This window comes from Scyliorhinus canicula, chromosome 15 (genome assembly GCF_902713615.1).
Source record: "Scyliorhinus canicula chromosome 15, sScyCan1.1, whole genome shotgun sequence".
NCBI lineage: Eukaryota > Metazoa > Chordata > Chondrichthyes > Carcharhiniformes > Scyliorhinidae > Scyliorhinus > Scyliorhinus canicula.
In genome coordinates, this window is record NC_052160.1 from 77975636 (window position 1) to 77991152 (window position 15517).

Here is a 15517-nt window from a genome sequence, read left to right on the forward strand (position 1 = left end):
TGGGGCCACTGCTGTTTGTCATTTTTATAAATGACCTGGAAGAGGGTGTAGAAGGATGGGTTAGTAAATTTGCAGATGACACGAAGGTCGGTGGAGTTGTGGATAGTGCTGAAGGATGTTATAGGATACAGAGGGACATAGATAAGCTGCAGAGCTGGGCTGAGAGGTGGCAGATGGAGTTTAATGCAGAAAAGTGTGAGGTGGTTCACTTTGGAAGGAGTAACAGGAATGCAGAGTACTGGGCTAATGGCAAGATTCTTGGTAGTGTAGATGAACAGAGAGATCTCGGCATCCAGGTACATAAATCCCTGAAAGTTGCCACCCAGGTTAATAGAGCTGTTAAGAAGGCATATGGTGTGCTAGCCTTTATCAGCAGGGGGATTGAGTTTCAGAGCCACAAGGTCATGCTGCAGCTGTACATAACTCTGGTGCGGCCGCACCTGGAGTACTGCGTGCAGTTCTGGTCACCACATTATAGGAAGGATGTGGAAGCTTTGGAAAGAGTTCAGAGGAGATTTACTTGGATGTTGCCTGGTATGGAGGGAAGATCTTACGAGGAAAGGCTCAGGGACTTGAGGTTGTTTTCGTTAGAGAGGAGAAGGCTGAGAGGTGACTTAATAGAGACATAGTCAGAGGGTTAGATAGGGTGGACAGTGAGAGTCTTTTTCCTCGGATGGCGATGACATAGCTTTAAATTGAGGGGTGGTAGATATAGAACAGATGTCAGAGGCAGTTTCTTTACTCAGAGAGTAGTAGGGGTGTGGAACGCCCTGCCTGCAACAGTAGTGGACCCGCCAACTTTAAGGGCATTTAAGTGGTCACTGGATAGACATATGGATGAAAATGGAATAGTGTAGGTCAGATAGGCTTCAGATGGTTTCACAGGTTGGCGCAACATCGAGGGCCGAAGGGCCTGTACTGCGCTGTAATGTTCTATGTTCTATGTGAATGTGCTTAAAAGGTACTTTGAAAGGGAAGGAGAGAAAAAGGAGGTTTAATGATTCTAACTCAAAGTGACAAACCAAATCCAGATGACTGTGAATTTGACATACCTTAAAGTAAATTGGAAAATGAGGATGTTCTTAAAAACTGGGATGAATTGTTAAGTTACCTTCCAAAGGAAAAACGAACTGACCTGAAAGAGTTATTGACATCACATGGGCAAGTTTGTAGAGATAAATTGGGAAGTACTAAAATGGCTATACATGATGTAGATGTGGGAATTGCTGTTCCAATCAAACAACATCCATACAGACATAACCCTTTAAAATTGGCACAGGTTAACAAAGAGATTGAGAGTATGCTTAAAAATGGCATAATTGAAGTGGGTTGCAGCCAATGGAGCTCACCCATAGTGATGGTACCTAAACCAGTTGTGTACCCAATGGTAGTGTGTGGACTATCGAAAGGTGAATGCAGTTACAAGAACGGACTCTTATCCTATCCCACGTTTGGAGGATTGCATTGAGAAAGTGGGACAATCTGCTTTTATTTCCAACTTCCAGACATGGAAAGAACATTTTAAACATCGTATGGAGTTCTTCGATCGACTTCAGGAGGCGGGTTTGGTGATGAACCTAGCTGAAAGTGAATTTGGAGAAGCCCGAATCACTTTCATTGAGGAGTTTTCGATACCCTCAAGACGAAGGGAAATAATGTGATCTCTTGGCATGAATAAAGTTGATTGAACCTTTGTGCAAAGGATTTGTAGTGTGCTTAGTCCACTGATGGAATTGGTGAAGAAACGTAAAAAATGTCAATGGACAGGGGACTTTCAACAGGCTGCCTGACTGCCTGAAAGCTGTGATCACCAATGCTCCTGTATTGGAGAATTGCAAGGGGTTCTCTGTGGTCAGATTGAACTAAAGTATCTGATTCTAAAGAGAAATGCAGAGGAGTAGATGAATGGATGGATCGTGCAGAGACTTCCTTGTTGAATCAGAGTGTCAATCGAAAAGGTTTTCGCTTGGAGGAAGAAGAAAGGGAAAGATGGACTTTATTATTATGCCTGTTTGCGTATGTTGTTTTTTTTAAACGAAAACGTATCTTTACTGTGTGCATTTCTTAGTGGATTCAAAAGTGAAAATTGAAACCATCTTGAAGTTGATGGGTTTTTTTTTTCTTGGGGGGAGGTGTCATGTGAGAGTACCTTTAAGAAATAGATGTTTAAGCAATGTACCTTTAAGAACATTGTGATGTCAGAGAGTGGGTGGAACTGAGCTCCGTTCGGCCATTTTGAGGTTAGTTTTGGGAGTTTGTTTCAGTTTGAGACAGCAGCTTGGGTGTGATTGTGTTTTTGTGGCTGTGAGATGCATTGCTGGTGATCTCTGCCATGAAGGACTATCTGTTAATCCTTTGGTGAAATTGGAATTGTAAAAAGGTCTCAGTATTGAATATAAATCTAATATGCTTCTGTTTGAAGGATTTGTTAAGTCTTTTGGATGTGTAAAGGAAGTTTACAGGACTGGGTAGCGTTATATTAGTTTCGGGGTTGTCTTTGAAGTAAGGGGTGTTAAGAGATCCAATGTTTATTTAAAAGGTTAATTTGAGTTCATGGAATAAACATTGTTTTGTTTTAAAAACCACATGTCCATAATTGTTATACTACACCTGGGGAACAAGCAGTGTGCTTCAAAAGCAACAATTCATTAAAGGTGGGGGTTGGTTGAACTCCATGATACATTTTGGGGTTCTGAAAACACCTCTCCCATAACAAGACCAAAACTGAACACAATACTCCAGGTGTAGCCTCACTAACACCGTATATAATTTCAGCATAACCTCCCTAGTCTTAAACTCCACCCCTCCAGCAATGAAGGACAAAATTCCATTTGCCTTCTTAATCACCTGTTGCACCTGTAAACCAACTTTTTGAGACTCATGCACTAGCAACCCAGGTCTCTGCCCAGCAGCATGTTTTAATATTTTATCATTTAAATAATAATCCCTTTTGCTGTTATTCCTACCAAAATGGATAACCTCACATTTGTCAACATTGTATTCCATCTGCCAGACCCTAGTCCATTCACTTAACCTATAAAAATCCCTCTGTAGACTTCTGGTATCCTCTGCACTTTTTGCTTTGCCACTCATTTTAGTGCCGTCTGCAAACTTGGACACATTGCACTTGGTCCCCAACTCCAAATCATCTGTGTAAATTGTGAACAATTGTGGGCCCAACACTGATCCCTGAGGGACACTACTAGCTTCTGATTGCCAACCAGAGAAACACTCATTAATCCCCACTCTTTACTTTCTATTAATTAACCAATCCTCCATCCATGCTACTACTTTACCCTTAATGCCATACATCTTTAGCTTATGCAGCAATCTTTTGTGTGGCACCTTGTCAAAGGCTTTCTGGAATTCGAGATATACCACACCCATTGGCTCCCCAATATATACCGCACTGGTAATGTCCTCAAAAAATTCCACTAAATTAGTTCGGCACGATCGGCCCTTTATGAATCCATGCTGCGTCTTCCCAATGGGAGAATTTCCATCCAGATGCCTTGCTATTTCTTCCTTGATGATAGATTCCAGCATCTTCCCTACTACCGAAGTTAAGCTCACTGGCCTATAATTACCCGCTTTCTCCCTATCTCCTTTTTTAAACAGTGGTGTCACGTTTGCTAATTTCCAATCTGGCGGGACCACCCCAGAGTCTAGTGAATTTTGGTAAATTATCACTAGTGCATTTGAAATTTCCCTAGCCATCTCTTTTAGCACTCTGGGATGCATTCCATCAGGGCCAGGAGACTTGTCTACCTTTAGCCCCATTAGCTTGCCCATCATTACCTTTTAGTGATAACAATCTTCTCAAGATCCTCGCCTGTCATAGCCTCATTTCCATCAGTTACTGGCATGTTATTTGTGTCTTCCACTGTGAAGACCGACCCAAAAAACCTGTTCAGTTCCTCAGCCATTTCCTCATCTCCCATTATTAAATCTCCCTTCTCTTCCTCTATTTTATCCTTTATCATCCTTTATTTTAGCCACTCTTTTTTCACTTCTCTCCCAAATCATCATAAGTTCATTGAAACCGCCAAACTAGAGATTGACATGGTAGCATTTTAAACATTATTCCCAAATACTTCAGCTTTATTTTCTTCTCCCTTGTCCATTTGGCACTGTTCTCTTGAAGACTGGAGGATGAGTTCACTGGTGCTCTCATCCAGGCACCCAGTCATGTGAGTGTTAACAATCAATGCTGACAGGCAATTGGACTAAGGTACCATCACTGCTCTGCCCAATAATCATTGCCGGAGAGCACATTTGTTCTCTTGCAGTAAGAGTTGCTGCAGAGTGACTGTAGTATTACTAACCATTTTGCCAGGATCTTAGCAACATAAAGAAATGAGGCCCCTATTTTCTCTTCCAGGTCACACTGCCACAGTCATCAGGCCATTGGGCATAATGGACTAATCCTGGATGGGATTTTTTTAAATGGTGCATTATAAATTGCTGTCTGAAAACCTCATTCATAAACAAAGGTTTATTTCACAAAGGTGACTGCAACATTAGATACAAGCTACCAAAATAAGCCAAAGTACAGCGTAGGCAGTAAGATTACAGAACTCAGTCCATTATCTATCTTTCCTGTGCTACTAAGAGCCTAAACACCTGCATTCTGTACAACAGCCAAAACATTTGAGAAATTGTATCTGGCCCTTTAACTCAAAACCTGTTATTGCTGAGATAAATAAAACTAACCTACAAAAACACAAGTCAGAATCTCTCTAAGATTAAGATGCTTGTACTGAACAGAGGACCCCAGAAAAAAGTCAATTTTTTTGGGTGTATGCAGGTCTTTAACACCCAATGGGATTGGGTATCTATGCAGGCAAGTCTCAAACTGAGGGATGGGAAATGGGTATTGTTCAAAGAGAGCCAATTCCATGATGGATAGAAAATCCTGGGTGTCGCCAGCATCATACACTTTCACAACCACAGACAAAAAGTTCATACAAGAATGAGAAAATACAAAGGTGGAAAAGTTTGAGAGTCCTTGTAGAAGATCCCATGAGTAGATATATAGCACCATTTGTGGGTTGTAGAGATACCAAATCCACTGCTTCTAGTGGAATCTGAGATTCATTAACAACTACCAAAGGTTAGCCCTGGCCATTCTGCTTCCTGTTACTCTGGTCTTTTACAGTACAGTTGACACAGATATAGTCCTCCTTTTCTGCTGTTTCTGAGGAAACACCCACACAGATCTGGTGGAACCACTGGTTGCAGCTGCCATCACACTGGACCCAGTCAACCTATACAAAAAGAAGAAATTGTTTACTGGCAGCATCATTGTAATTCTGCTTCATCATTCCATTAACATCTGTGTTTAATGAGGAAAAAGCTGAATTTAGTGAAGGGCGATGTTTTCACCAGTAAATAAATTGTTGCATAATTTATCTCGCTCTTTTTTTAGGCTTTCCATGCCAATTTACTAATTCAGACATGTGTGCAATTCATACGCCAAGTAGCCGTTTTAGGTATGTTCTGCCCACTTTGTGCGTGGAAATGGAGACAGAAATGAGTAATGAACAAGAAAATTGGCTGAAATCTGCTCTTCCATTTTGTGCCCCACCAGGGCAAGTGTTTAAAATAGACATTTAAACTGAGTGAGAACTTAATCTGAGCTTAAAAAGCAAGCTAGACCCCAAATCCAATGATTGCAGAGAGTTGGTGAGCACAGACCTCCAGACAGAAGGCAGTGAATTTCATGGGCAAATGTTTGATAGCTAATTTTCAGCCACTGATGTTTTTCTCCAGCTGGCTGTTGTCATGTGAGAGTACCTTTAAGAAATGTGTGTTTATTACTGCAGTGATAAGAACAAAGAGAACAAAGAAAAATTACAGCACAGGAACAGGCCCTTCGGCCCTCCAAGCCTGCGCCGACTCTGTCCCCCACTCTGGGAAAAAGCTTCTTGCTTGTCTATACCCTGTCTATACCTCTCATGATTTTGTGGAGCTCAATGAGGTCCCCCCTCAACCTCCATTTTTCCAATAAAAATAATCCTAATCTACTCAACCTCTCTTCATAGCTAGCGCCCTCCTTACCAGGCAACATCCTGGTGAACCTCCTCTGCACCTTCTCCAAGGCTTCCACATCCTTTTGGTAATATGCCGACCAGAACTGTAAGCAGTATTCCAAATGTGGCCGAACCAAAGTCTTATACAACTGTAACATGACCTGCCAAGTCTTGTACTCAATACCCCTTCCGATGAAGGAAAGCATGCCGTATGCCTTCTTGACCACTCTATCGACCTGCGCAGCCACCTTCAGGGTACAATGGACCTGAACACCCAGATATCTGCACATCAATTTTCCCCAGGGCTTTTTCATTTACCGTATAGTTTGCTCTTGAATTGGATCTTCCAAAATGCATCACCTCGCATTTAGAACATAGAAAAATACAGGACAGAACAGGCCCTTTGGCCCACGATGTTGTGCCGAACTTTTGTCCTAGATTAAGAACAAATTAATCTACACCCCATCATTCTACCGTAATCCATGTACTTATCCAACAGCCGCTTGAAGGTCCCATGAAGTTTACGACTCAACTACTTCCACAGGCAGTGCATTCCATGCCCCCACTACTCTCTGGGTAAAGAACCTACCTCTGACATCCCCCCTACATCTTCCACCATTCACCTTAAATTTATGTCCCCTTGTAATGGTTTGTTCCACCCGGGGAAAAAGTCTCTGAATGTCTAATCTATCTATTCCCCTGATCATCTTATAAATCTCTATCAAGTCGCCCCTCATCCTTCTCCGTTCTAATGAGAAAAGGCCTAGCACTCTCAACCTTTCCTCGTAAGACCTCCCCTGACAGGCGCCGGAATGTGGCGACTAGGGGCTTTTCACAGTAACTTCATTGAAGCCAATGAAGCCAACGTGATAATAAGCAATTTTTTTTTTTTTTAAGACCTACTCTCCATTCCAGGCAACATCCTGGTAAATCTCCTTTGCACCTTTTCCAAATCCACATCCTTCCTAAAATGAGGCGACCAGAACTGCACACAGTACTTCAAATGTGGCCATACCAAGGTTTTGTACAGCTGCATCATCACCTCACGACTCTTAAATTCAATCCCTCTGCTAATGAACGCTAGCACACCAGAGGCCTTCTTCACAGCTCTAACCACTTGAGTGGCAACTTTCAAAGATCTATGAACATAGACCCCAAGATCTCTCTGCCCCTCCACATTGCCAAGAACCCTACCGTTAACCCTGTATTCCGTATTCGTATTTGTCCTTCCAAAATGGACAACCTCACACTTTTCAGGGTTAAACTCCATCTGCCACTTCTTAGCCCAGCTCTGCATCCTATCTATGTCTCTTTGATGGTGGCCCTTTGCTGATTTCCTCAGACTTGCCAGTTCTCATTGCAAACTTTTTATTTTAATCTAAAACAATCCTCAACTTTCTGAGTGCTGAGTTCATACCTTTTAGTTTATTTTCCCCATCAACTGTAAGCAATTCTCCCTTCAAGGTCTTGTTTGTGACTGGAGTATGCCCCTGTCAAACTCAACATGGAATTTAATAATTTTATGATTACTATTTCCCAGGAGATCTTCTGCTTTGATGTTCCTCATTCACGCTGCCTCATTACACAATACTAGATCGAAGATAGCTTTATCCTTATTTGGTTCTACAACTTCTTACGCCATGACAATGTCACAAAAACATTCTAAAAACACATCTTCTCGACCACTCTTTCCAATTTGGTTGTCCAAGTGCAGAGGAAGATTAAAGTCCTCCACAATTATTACATTGCCTTTGTTACAAGCTCCAATAATTCCTTGTTTAATGGTCTGACCAACAGTTTAACTACTGTTAGGGGGCCTATAAACTAACCCTACCAGAGTTTCCAGGCTCTTGCTATTCCTAATTTGCACCTATGCCAATTCTGCCGAGGCAAAATCCTTTCTCACCAATGTTCTTTCACCATGTTTTACTATCAAAGCTACCTGTCCTTCTTTGTCATTCATCCGCTCCCCAAAATATTCCAGGGCATACAATGCTGATTTCCCAACCTTGATCTTCTTGCAATCATGTTTCTGTAATGGTGATTAAATGGATTGAACTCCATCTGCCATTTCTCCGCCCAACTCTCCAATCTATCTATATTCTGCTGTATTCTCGGACAATACCCTTCACTATCTGCTACTCCACCAATCTTAGTGTCATCTGCAAACTTGCTAATCAGACCACCAATACCTTCCTCCAGATCATTTATGTATATCACAAACAACAGTGGTCCCAGCACGGATCCCTGTGGAACACACCTGGTCACAGTTCTCTATTATGAGAAACTCCCTTGTACTACTACTCTCTGTCTCCTATTGCCCAGCCAGTTCTTTATCCATCTGGCTAGTACACCTTGGACCCCATGAGACTTCACTTTCTCCATCAGCCTACCATGGGGAACCTTATCAAATGCCTTATATGTCCATGTATATGACATCTATAGCCCTTCCCTGATGTCAGAGAGTGGGTGGAGCTGGGTTGTCTGTCAGCTTTTTACTTTTGCTGCAGGGTGGCTTTGGTTTCATTTTAGTTTTGGAGAAGCTGCAATCACAGCAGGGTGTGTGCGTATCTCTGCAAGCATATGAATCAGTATTCAGCAAAGAGAAGGAATTGGTGGATGTTGAGTCTGGAGAAGGATGTGTAGATACCCTGGGTCACATTGAGATCCAAAAAGACGAGGTGTTGGGCTTCTTGAAAAATATTAAGGTAGATAAGTCCCCAGGGCTGGATGGGATCTACCCCAGAATACTGAAGGAGGCTAGAGAGGAAATTACTGAGGCCTTGACAGAAATCGTTGGATCCTCACTGTCTTCATGTGATGTCCCGGAGGACTGGAGAATAGCCAATGCTGTTCCTTTCTTTAAGAAAGATAGCAAGGATAATCCAGGGAACTACAGGAGCCTTACGTCAATGGTAGTGAAATTACTGGAGAAAATTCTTCGAGACAGGATTTACTCCCATTTAGAAGCAAATGGACATATTAGTGAGAGGCAGCATGGTTTTATGAAGGGGAGGTCGTGTCTCACTAACTTGATAAGAGTTTTTCGAAGAGGTCACAAAGGTGATTGATGGCGGTAGGGCAGTGGATGTTGTCTACATGGACTTCAGTAAGGCCTTTGACAAGGTCCCTCATGGTAGACGTGCACAAAAGGTGAAGTCACACGGGATCAGGGGTGAGCTGGCAAGTTGGATACAGAAATGGCTAGGTCATAGAAGGCAGAGAGTAGCAATGAAAGGGTGCTTTTCTAATTGGAGGGCTGTGACTAGTGGTGTTCCGCAGGGATCAGTGCTGGGACCTTTGCTGTTCGTAGTATATATAAATGATTTGGAGGAAAATGTAACTGGTCTGATTAGTAAGTTTGCAGACGACACAAAGGTTGGTGGAATTGCGGATAGTGATGAGGACTGTCAGAGGATACAGCAGGATTTAGATCGTTTGGGGGCCTGGGCAGAGAGATGGCAGATGGAGTTTAAACTGGACAAATGTGAGGTTATGCATTTTGGAAGGTCTAATATAGGAAGGGAATATACCGTGAATGGTAGAACCCGCAAGAGTATTGACAGTCAGAGAGATCTAGGTGTACAGGTCTACAGGTCACTGAAAGGGGCAACAGAGGTGGAGAAGATAGTCAAGAAGGCATACGGCATTGGCCGGGGCATTGAGTATAAGAATTGGCAAGTCATGTTGCAGTTGTATAGAACCTTAGTTAGGCCACACTTGGAGTATAGTGTTCAATTCTGGTCGCCACACTACCAGAAGGATGTGGAGGCTTTAGAGAGGCTGCGGAAGAGATTTACCAGGATGTTGCCTTGTATGGAGGGCATTAGCTATGAGGAGCGGTTGAATAAACCTGGTTTGTTCTCACTGGAACGACGGATGTTGAGGGGCGACCTGATAGAGGTCTACAAAATTATGAGGGGCATAGACAGAGTGGATAGTCAGAGGCTTTTCCCCAGGATAGAGGGGTCAATTACTAGGGGGCATAGGTTTAAGGTGCAAGGAGCAAGGTTTAGAGGAGATGTACGAGGCAAGTTTTTTTACACAGAGGGTAGTGGGTGCCTGGAACTCGCTGCCGGAGGAGGTGGTGGAAGCAGGGACAATAGTGACATTTAAGGGGCATCTTGACAAATACATGAATAGGATGGGAATAGAGGGATACGGACCCAGGAAGTGTAGAAGATTTTAGTTTAGATGGGCAGCATGGTCAGCACGGGCTTGGAGGGCCGAAGGGCCTGTTCCTGTTCTGTACTTTTCATTCTTCTTTGTTCTTTGAAAGTCCATTTGCTGATTTCAACATGGTAACTGTTCTCAGTAGTGAAGTTAAACCTGAGGTGCTTCTGTTAAAGGTTTTCTTTTTTTAAGTCTTATGGATGTTAGAAGGAAAGCTTAAAGGATTACTTCGTGTTGTATTCTTTGGGGGTTATATTTGAATTAATGGTTGCAAAGATGTTCATTGTATGTGTTCAAAAGGTTAACTTGAGTTCATAGAATAAACGTTGTTTTGCTTTAAAAAATACTTTTCCATTTCTGCTGTACCACACCTATAGAGTGGGCCGTGTGCTCCCCATACCACAATCTATTAAAAGTTGTGGATCAGGTGAACACCATGATACACCTTGGGGTTCTCTGAAACCTGGCCCATAACACTCTTAATATTCTATCACATTGTACTGTCAGAGGGTCAAATGAATCTGTGCCAAATAGTGTTGCTACATTTCACAAAGGCCTGATTGTTAATTGATGGGTTCATGAGAAGCACCCCAGTTATAGCACACCTCACTTTTGGGTGTATGAAAGAAAAGAATCCCAGTTATCAAGAACCAAAATTGTCTGATTGTTACACCTGCCAAGATGCCACCAAACACAGTTCCAGGCCCTGGCTCATTTGCATGGCAATGGGAAGAGAAACAGGGTAATATTTTCAGATTACTCCGCACAGATCTGCCTGGCCTGCTGAATATTTCCAGCATGTGGTTTTAATTCAGATTTCCAGCATCTGCAGCATTTTGCTTTTGTGTCCATGAGATATGAGGATCCTTTTATCTGGCACATGTAGGGATAGAAATAGTCAGCTGCAGCTGCAACATGGTTGCACTTTCCTGGCAACATACTGTGATGCTGATCCATAAAAGAAATATAACTATCAGCATTGAATGCATCACTTGCTTGAATTCAGAAGCCAGACGGCAAGCCACACACTTAACTGCTGCCATTTGTCTGCATACTCTTTTAGCTTCCCTTCATTTTTGTCTACCACTTAATGTCCTACAATTTCAGGTATGCCAAATGCTGCGAATTGACAAGATCGAGAGCTTCCAAATGATTGCTGAATTTTTTTCTTCTCCATCCCCACCCTGCAAAATTCAACTCCTATTTAAATGAAAATAATTGATCATAAATCAGAAGCCTGGGATCAAACTGTAAGTGAAGACTTTTCACATATATAGCTGCAGTGGGTCCCTTTGCAGAAAACAAACAAAAGCAATAAAATAAACCCCACTGAGTACCCATTCTCATTTACATTTTGGCTATGGGCTCGCAAAAAATGAGACAAAAATAATTAAACACAAGAAAATAATGACCATTTGAATGCCCTTAGTGTCGGCGAGTCCACTACTGTTGCAGGCAGGGCATTCCACGCCCTTACTACTCTCGGAGTAAAGAACCTACCTCTGACATCTGTCCTATATCTATCTCCCCTCAATTTAAAGCTATGTCCCCTCGTGCGAGACATCACCATCCGAGGAAAAAGGCTCTCACTGTCCACCATATCCAATCCTCTGATCATCTTGTATGTCTCAATTAAGGCACCTCTTAACCTTCTTCACTCTAACGAAAACAGCCTCAAGTCCCTCAGCCTTCCCTCATTAAGATCTTCCCTCCATACCAGGCAACATTCTGGTAAATCTCCTCTGCACTCTTTCCAATGCTTCCACATCCTTCCTATAATGCGGCGACCAGAATTGCACGCAATACTCCAAATGCTGCCGCACCAGAGTTTTGTACAGCTCCAACATGACCTCATGGCTTCGAAACTCAATCCCTCTACAAATAAAAGCTAACACACCATACGGCTTCTCAACAACCCTCTCAACCTGGGTGGCAACTTTCAGGGATCTATGTACATGGACACCGAGAACTCTCTGCTCATTGACACTATAAAGAATCGTACCATTAGCCCAGTACTCTGTCTTCCTGTTATTCTTTCCAAAATGAATCACCTCACACTTTTCTGCATTAAACTCCATTTGCCACCTCTCAGCCCAGCTCTGCAGCTTATCTCTGTCCCTCTGTAACTTGTCACATCCTTCCGCACTGTCCACAACTCCACCGACTTTAGTGTCATCTGCACATTTACTCACCCATCCTTCTACACCCTCCTCCAGGTCATTTATAAAAATGACAAACAGCAGTGGCCCCAAAACAAATCCTTGTGGTACACCACTAGTAACTGGACTCCAGTCTGAACATTTCCCATCAACCACCACCCTTTGTCTTCTTGCAGCTAGCCAATTTCTGATCCAAACTGCTAAATCACCCTGAATCCCATGCCTCCGTATTTTCTGCAATAGCCTACCGTGGGGAACCTTATCAAACGCTTTACTGAAATCCATATACACCACATCAACAGCTTTACCCTCGTCCACCTGTTTGGTCACCTTCTCAAAGAACTCAATAAAGTTTGTGAGGCACAACTTACCTTTCACAAAACCGTGATGACTATCTCTAATCAAATTATTCCTTTCCAGATGATTATACATCCTATCTCTTGTAAACCTTTCCAAGACTTTGCCCACAACAGAAGTAAGGCTCACTGGTCTATAGTTACTGGGGTTGTCTCTACTCCCCTTCTTGAACAAGGGGACAACATTTGCTATCCTCCAGTCTTCTGGCACTATTCCTGGAGACAAAGATGACTCGAAGATCAAAGCTCAGCAATCTCCTGCTTGCTTCCCAGAGAATCCTAGGATAAATCCCATCCGGCCCAGGGAACTTATCTATTTTAACACTTTCCAGAATTGCTAACACCTCCCCGTATGAACCTCAAGCCCTTCTAGTCTAGTAGCCTGTATCTCAGTATTCTCCTCAACAACATTATCCTTTTCCTGTGTGAATAATGACGAAAAATATTAATTTAGCACCTCTCCTATCTCCTCGGACTCCACGTACAACTTCCCACTACTGTCCTTGACTGGCCCTACTCTTACCCTAGTCATTCTTGTATTCCTGACATATCTATAGAAATCTTTAGGGTTATCCTTGATCCTACCTGACAAAGACTACTCATGTCCCCTCCTGGCTCTTCTTAGGTCCTTCCTAGCTAACCTGTAACTCTCGAGCGCCCTAACTGAACCTTCACGTCTCATCTTTACACAAGCCTCCTTCTTCCTCTTGACAAGTGTTTCAACTACTTTAGTAAACCACGGTTCCCTCGCTCGACCACTTCCTCCCTGCCTGACAGGTACATACTTATCAAGGACACGCAGTAGCTGTTCCTTGAACAAGCTCCACATTTCCATTGTGCCCATCCCCTGCAGTTTCCCTCCTCATCCGATGCATCCTAAGTCTTGCCTCATTGCATCATAATTGCCTTTCCCCCAACTATAGCTCTTGCCCTGCGGTATATACCTGTCCCTTTCCATCACTAAAGTAAATGTAACTGAATTGTGGTCACTATCACCAAAGTGCTCACCTACCTCCAAATCTAACACCTATCCTGGTTTATTACCCAGTACCAAATCCAATATGGCCTCGCCTCTCGTTGGCCTATCTACATACTGTGTCAGGAAACCCTCCTGCACACATTGGACAAAAATGGACCCATCTAAAGGTATGTATGTATGTGTATATGTATATACACATGTATGAGTCTACCGTGAAAAGTATTATTTCTTGCATACTGTACAAACGATGTGTACCGTACATGGGGAAGGAGAGACTGCAGGATATAATGTTACAGTTATAGAAAGGTGTAGAGAAAAGATCAACTTAATACGAGGTAGGTCCATTCAAAAGTGTGATGGCAGTAGGGAAGAAGCTGTTCCTGAGTCGGTTGGTACGTGACCTCAAACTTTGGTATCTTTTTCCTGACAGAAGAAGGTGGAAGGTGGAAGAGAGTATGTCCGGGTTGCGTGGGGTGCCTTTCCGAGACTGCGGGAATTATAGAGAGAGTCAATGGATGGGAGGCTAGATTGTGTGATGGATTGAGCTACATTCACGATCTTTTGTAGTTTCCTGCGGTCTTGGGCAAAGCAGGATCCATACCAAGCTGTGATACAACCAGAAAGAATACTTTCTGTGATGCATCTGTAGATATTGGTGAGAGTCGTAGCTGACATGCCAAATTTCCTTAGTCTTCTGAGAAAGTAGAGTCGTTGGTGGGCTTTCTTAACTATAGTGTCGGCATGGGGGGATCAGGACAGGTTGTTGGTGATCTGTACACCTAAAAACCTGAAACTCTCGACTCTTCGTTCCCATTAATGTAGACAGGGGCATGTTCTCCACTACTCTTCCTGAAGTCGATGACAATCTCCTTCGTTTTGTTGACATTGAGGGAGAGATTATTGTCGTCGCACCAGTTCACCAGATCTCTGTCCACCAGAAGTGAAAAGATTGAGGGGGAACTAAGAAATAAGGCCAGTATGGCTCTGAGGAAGAGCAGACAGGGAGATGTTGCTGAAAAAAAACATCCGGTCACAACTTCATTCAGCTCATAACTGAACTGCTTTCTGCAAAATGCCTGCTGGCTTTGCTGCACCTAGCAATGACATCATGTTAGCAAGCAGAAATCAAACTAACTCCACAGGGAATCCCCTTAGAATTCCCACAGAATCATAAAATTCCTACAGTGCAGAAGGCCATTCTGTGCAAGTCTGCACCGTCCCCTGCCCATTACCTCAGCTAACCGGCACATAATTGGACACTAAGAGGCAATTTGGCATCGCTAATATACCTAACCTGCACATCTTTGGACGGTGGGAGGAAACCAGAGCACCCGGAGGAAACCCACGCAGGCACAGGGAGATTGTGCAAATTCCACGTGGACTGTCATCCAAGCCGGAATTGAACCAGGTCTCTGGTGCGATGAGGAAGCAGTGCTAACCACTATGTCACCATTCCACCTCCTTAGTCCAAATAAAATTGCATTAGCCCAAACTTTTAACGATGTTTTAATTGCACCCCTAGCTCCCAAAATATACTTGCCTTTCAAATTAGGTTTTATTTTAAAACATAATAGCAGCAGACGTACACGCACTAACTCAGGCTTTTAACCCTTACTGTGCCCAATACCTATAATACATCTGAAATTCCTATATTTATCACATGGCCCCTGCACCATGGCTAAAAATAACCTGACTGCTTGCTGCCTGTGGATCACAGGGGTTCCAACGATGCTCAGTCGTTCACCTGTGCAAGTTGCCAATCTGGCCTCGGTGCTATGCAGGGTTAGTAGCAAGATCCCTGTTCTGAGTCGGTAAAAT

At 43.0% G+C, this 15517-nt stretch overlaps 1 protein-coding gene across 1 annotated transcript in view; it reads right to left on the reverse strand.

Moving 5' to 3' along the window:
• Positions 1–4480: 4480 nt before the first annotated feature.
• The window catches only part of LOC119978372 (lysine-specific demethylase 5B-like), a 425856-nt gene continuing 414819 nt past the window's right edge, over positions 4481–15517 (reverse strand). Inside the window, exon 23 of the mRNA XM_038819962.1 lies at positions 4481–5267. Coding sequence (XP_038675890.1) covers positions 5115–5267 — 153 coding nt within the window. The 3' untranslated portion in view covers positions 4481–5114. The remainder of the gene's footprint in view (positions 5268–15517) is intronic.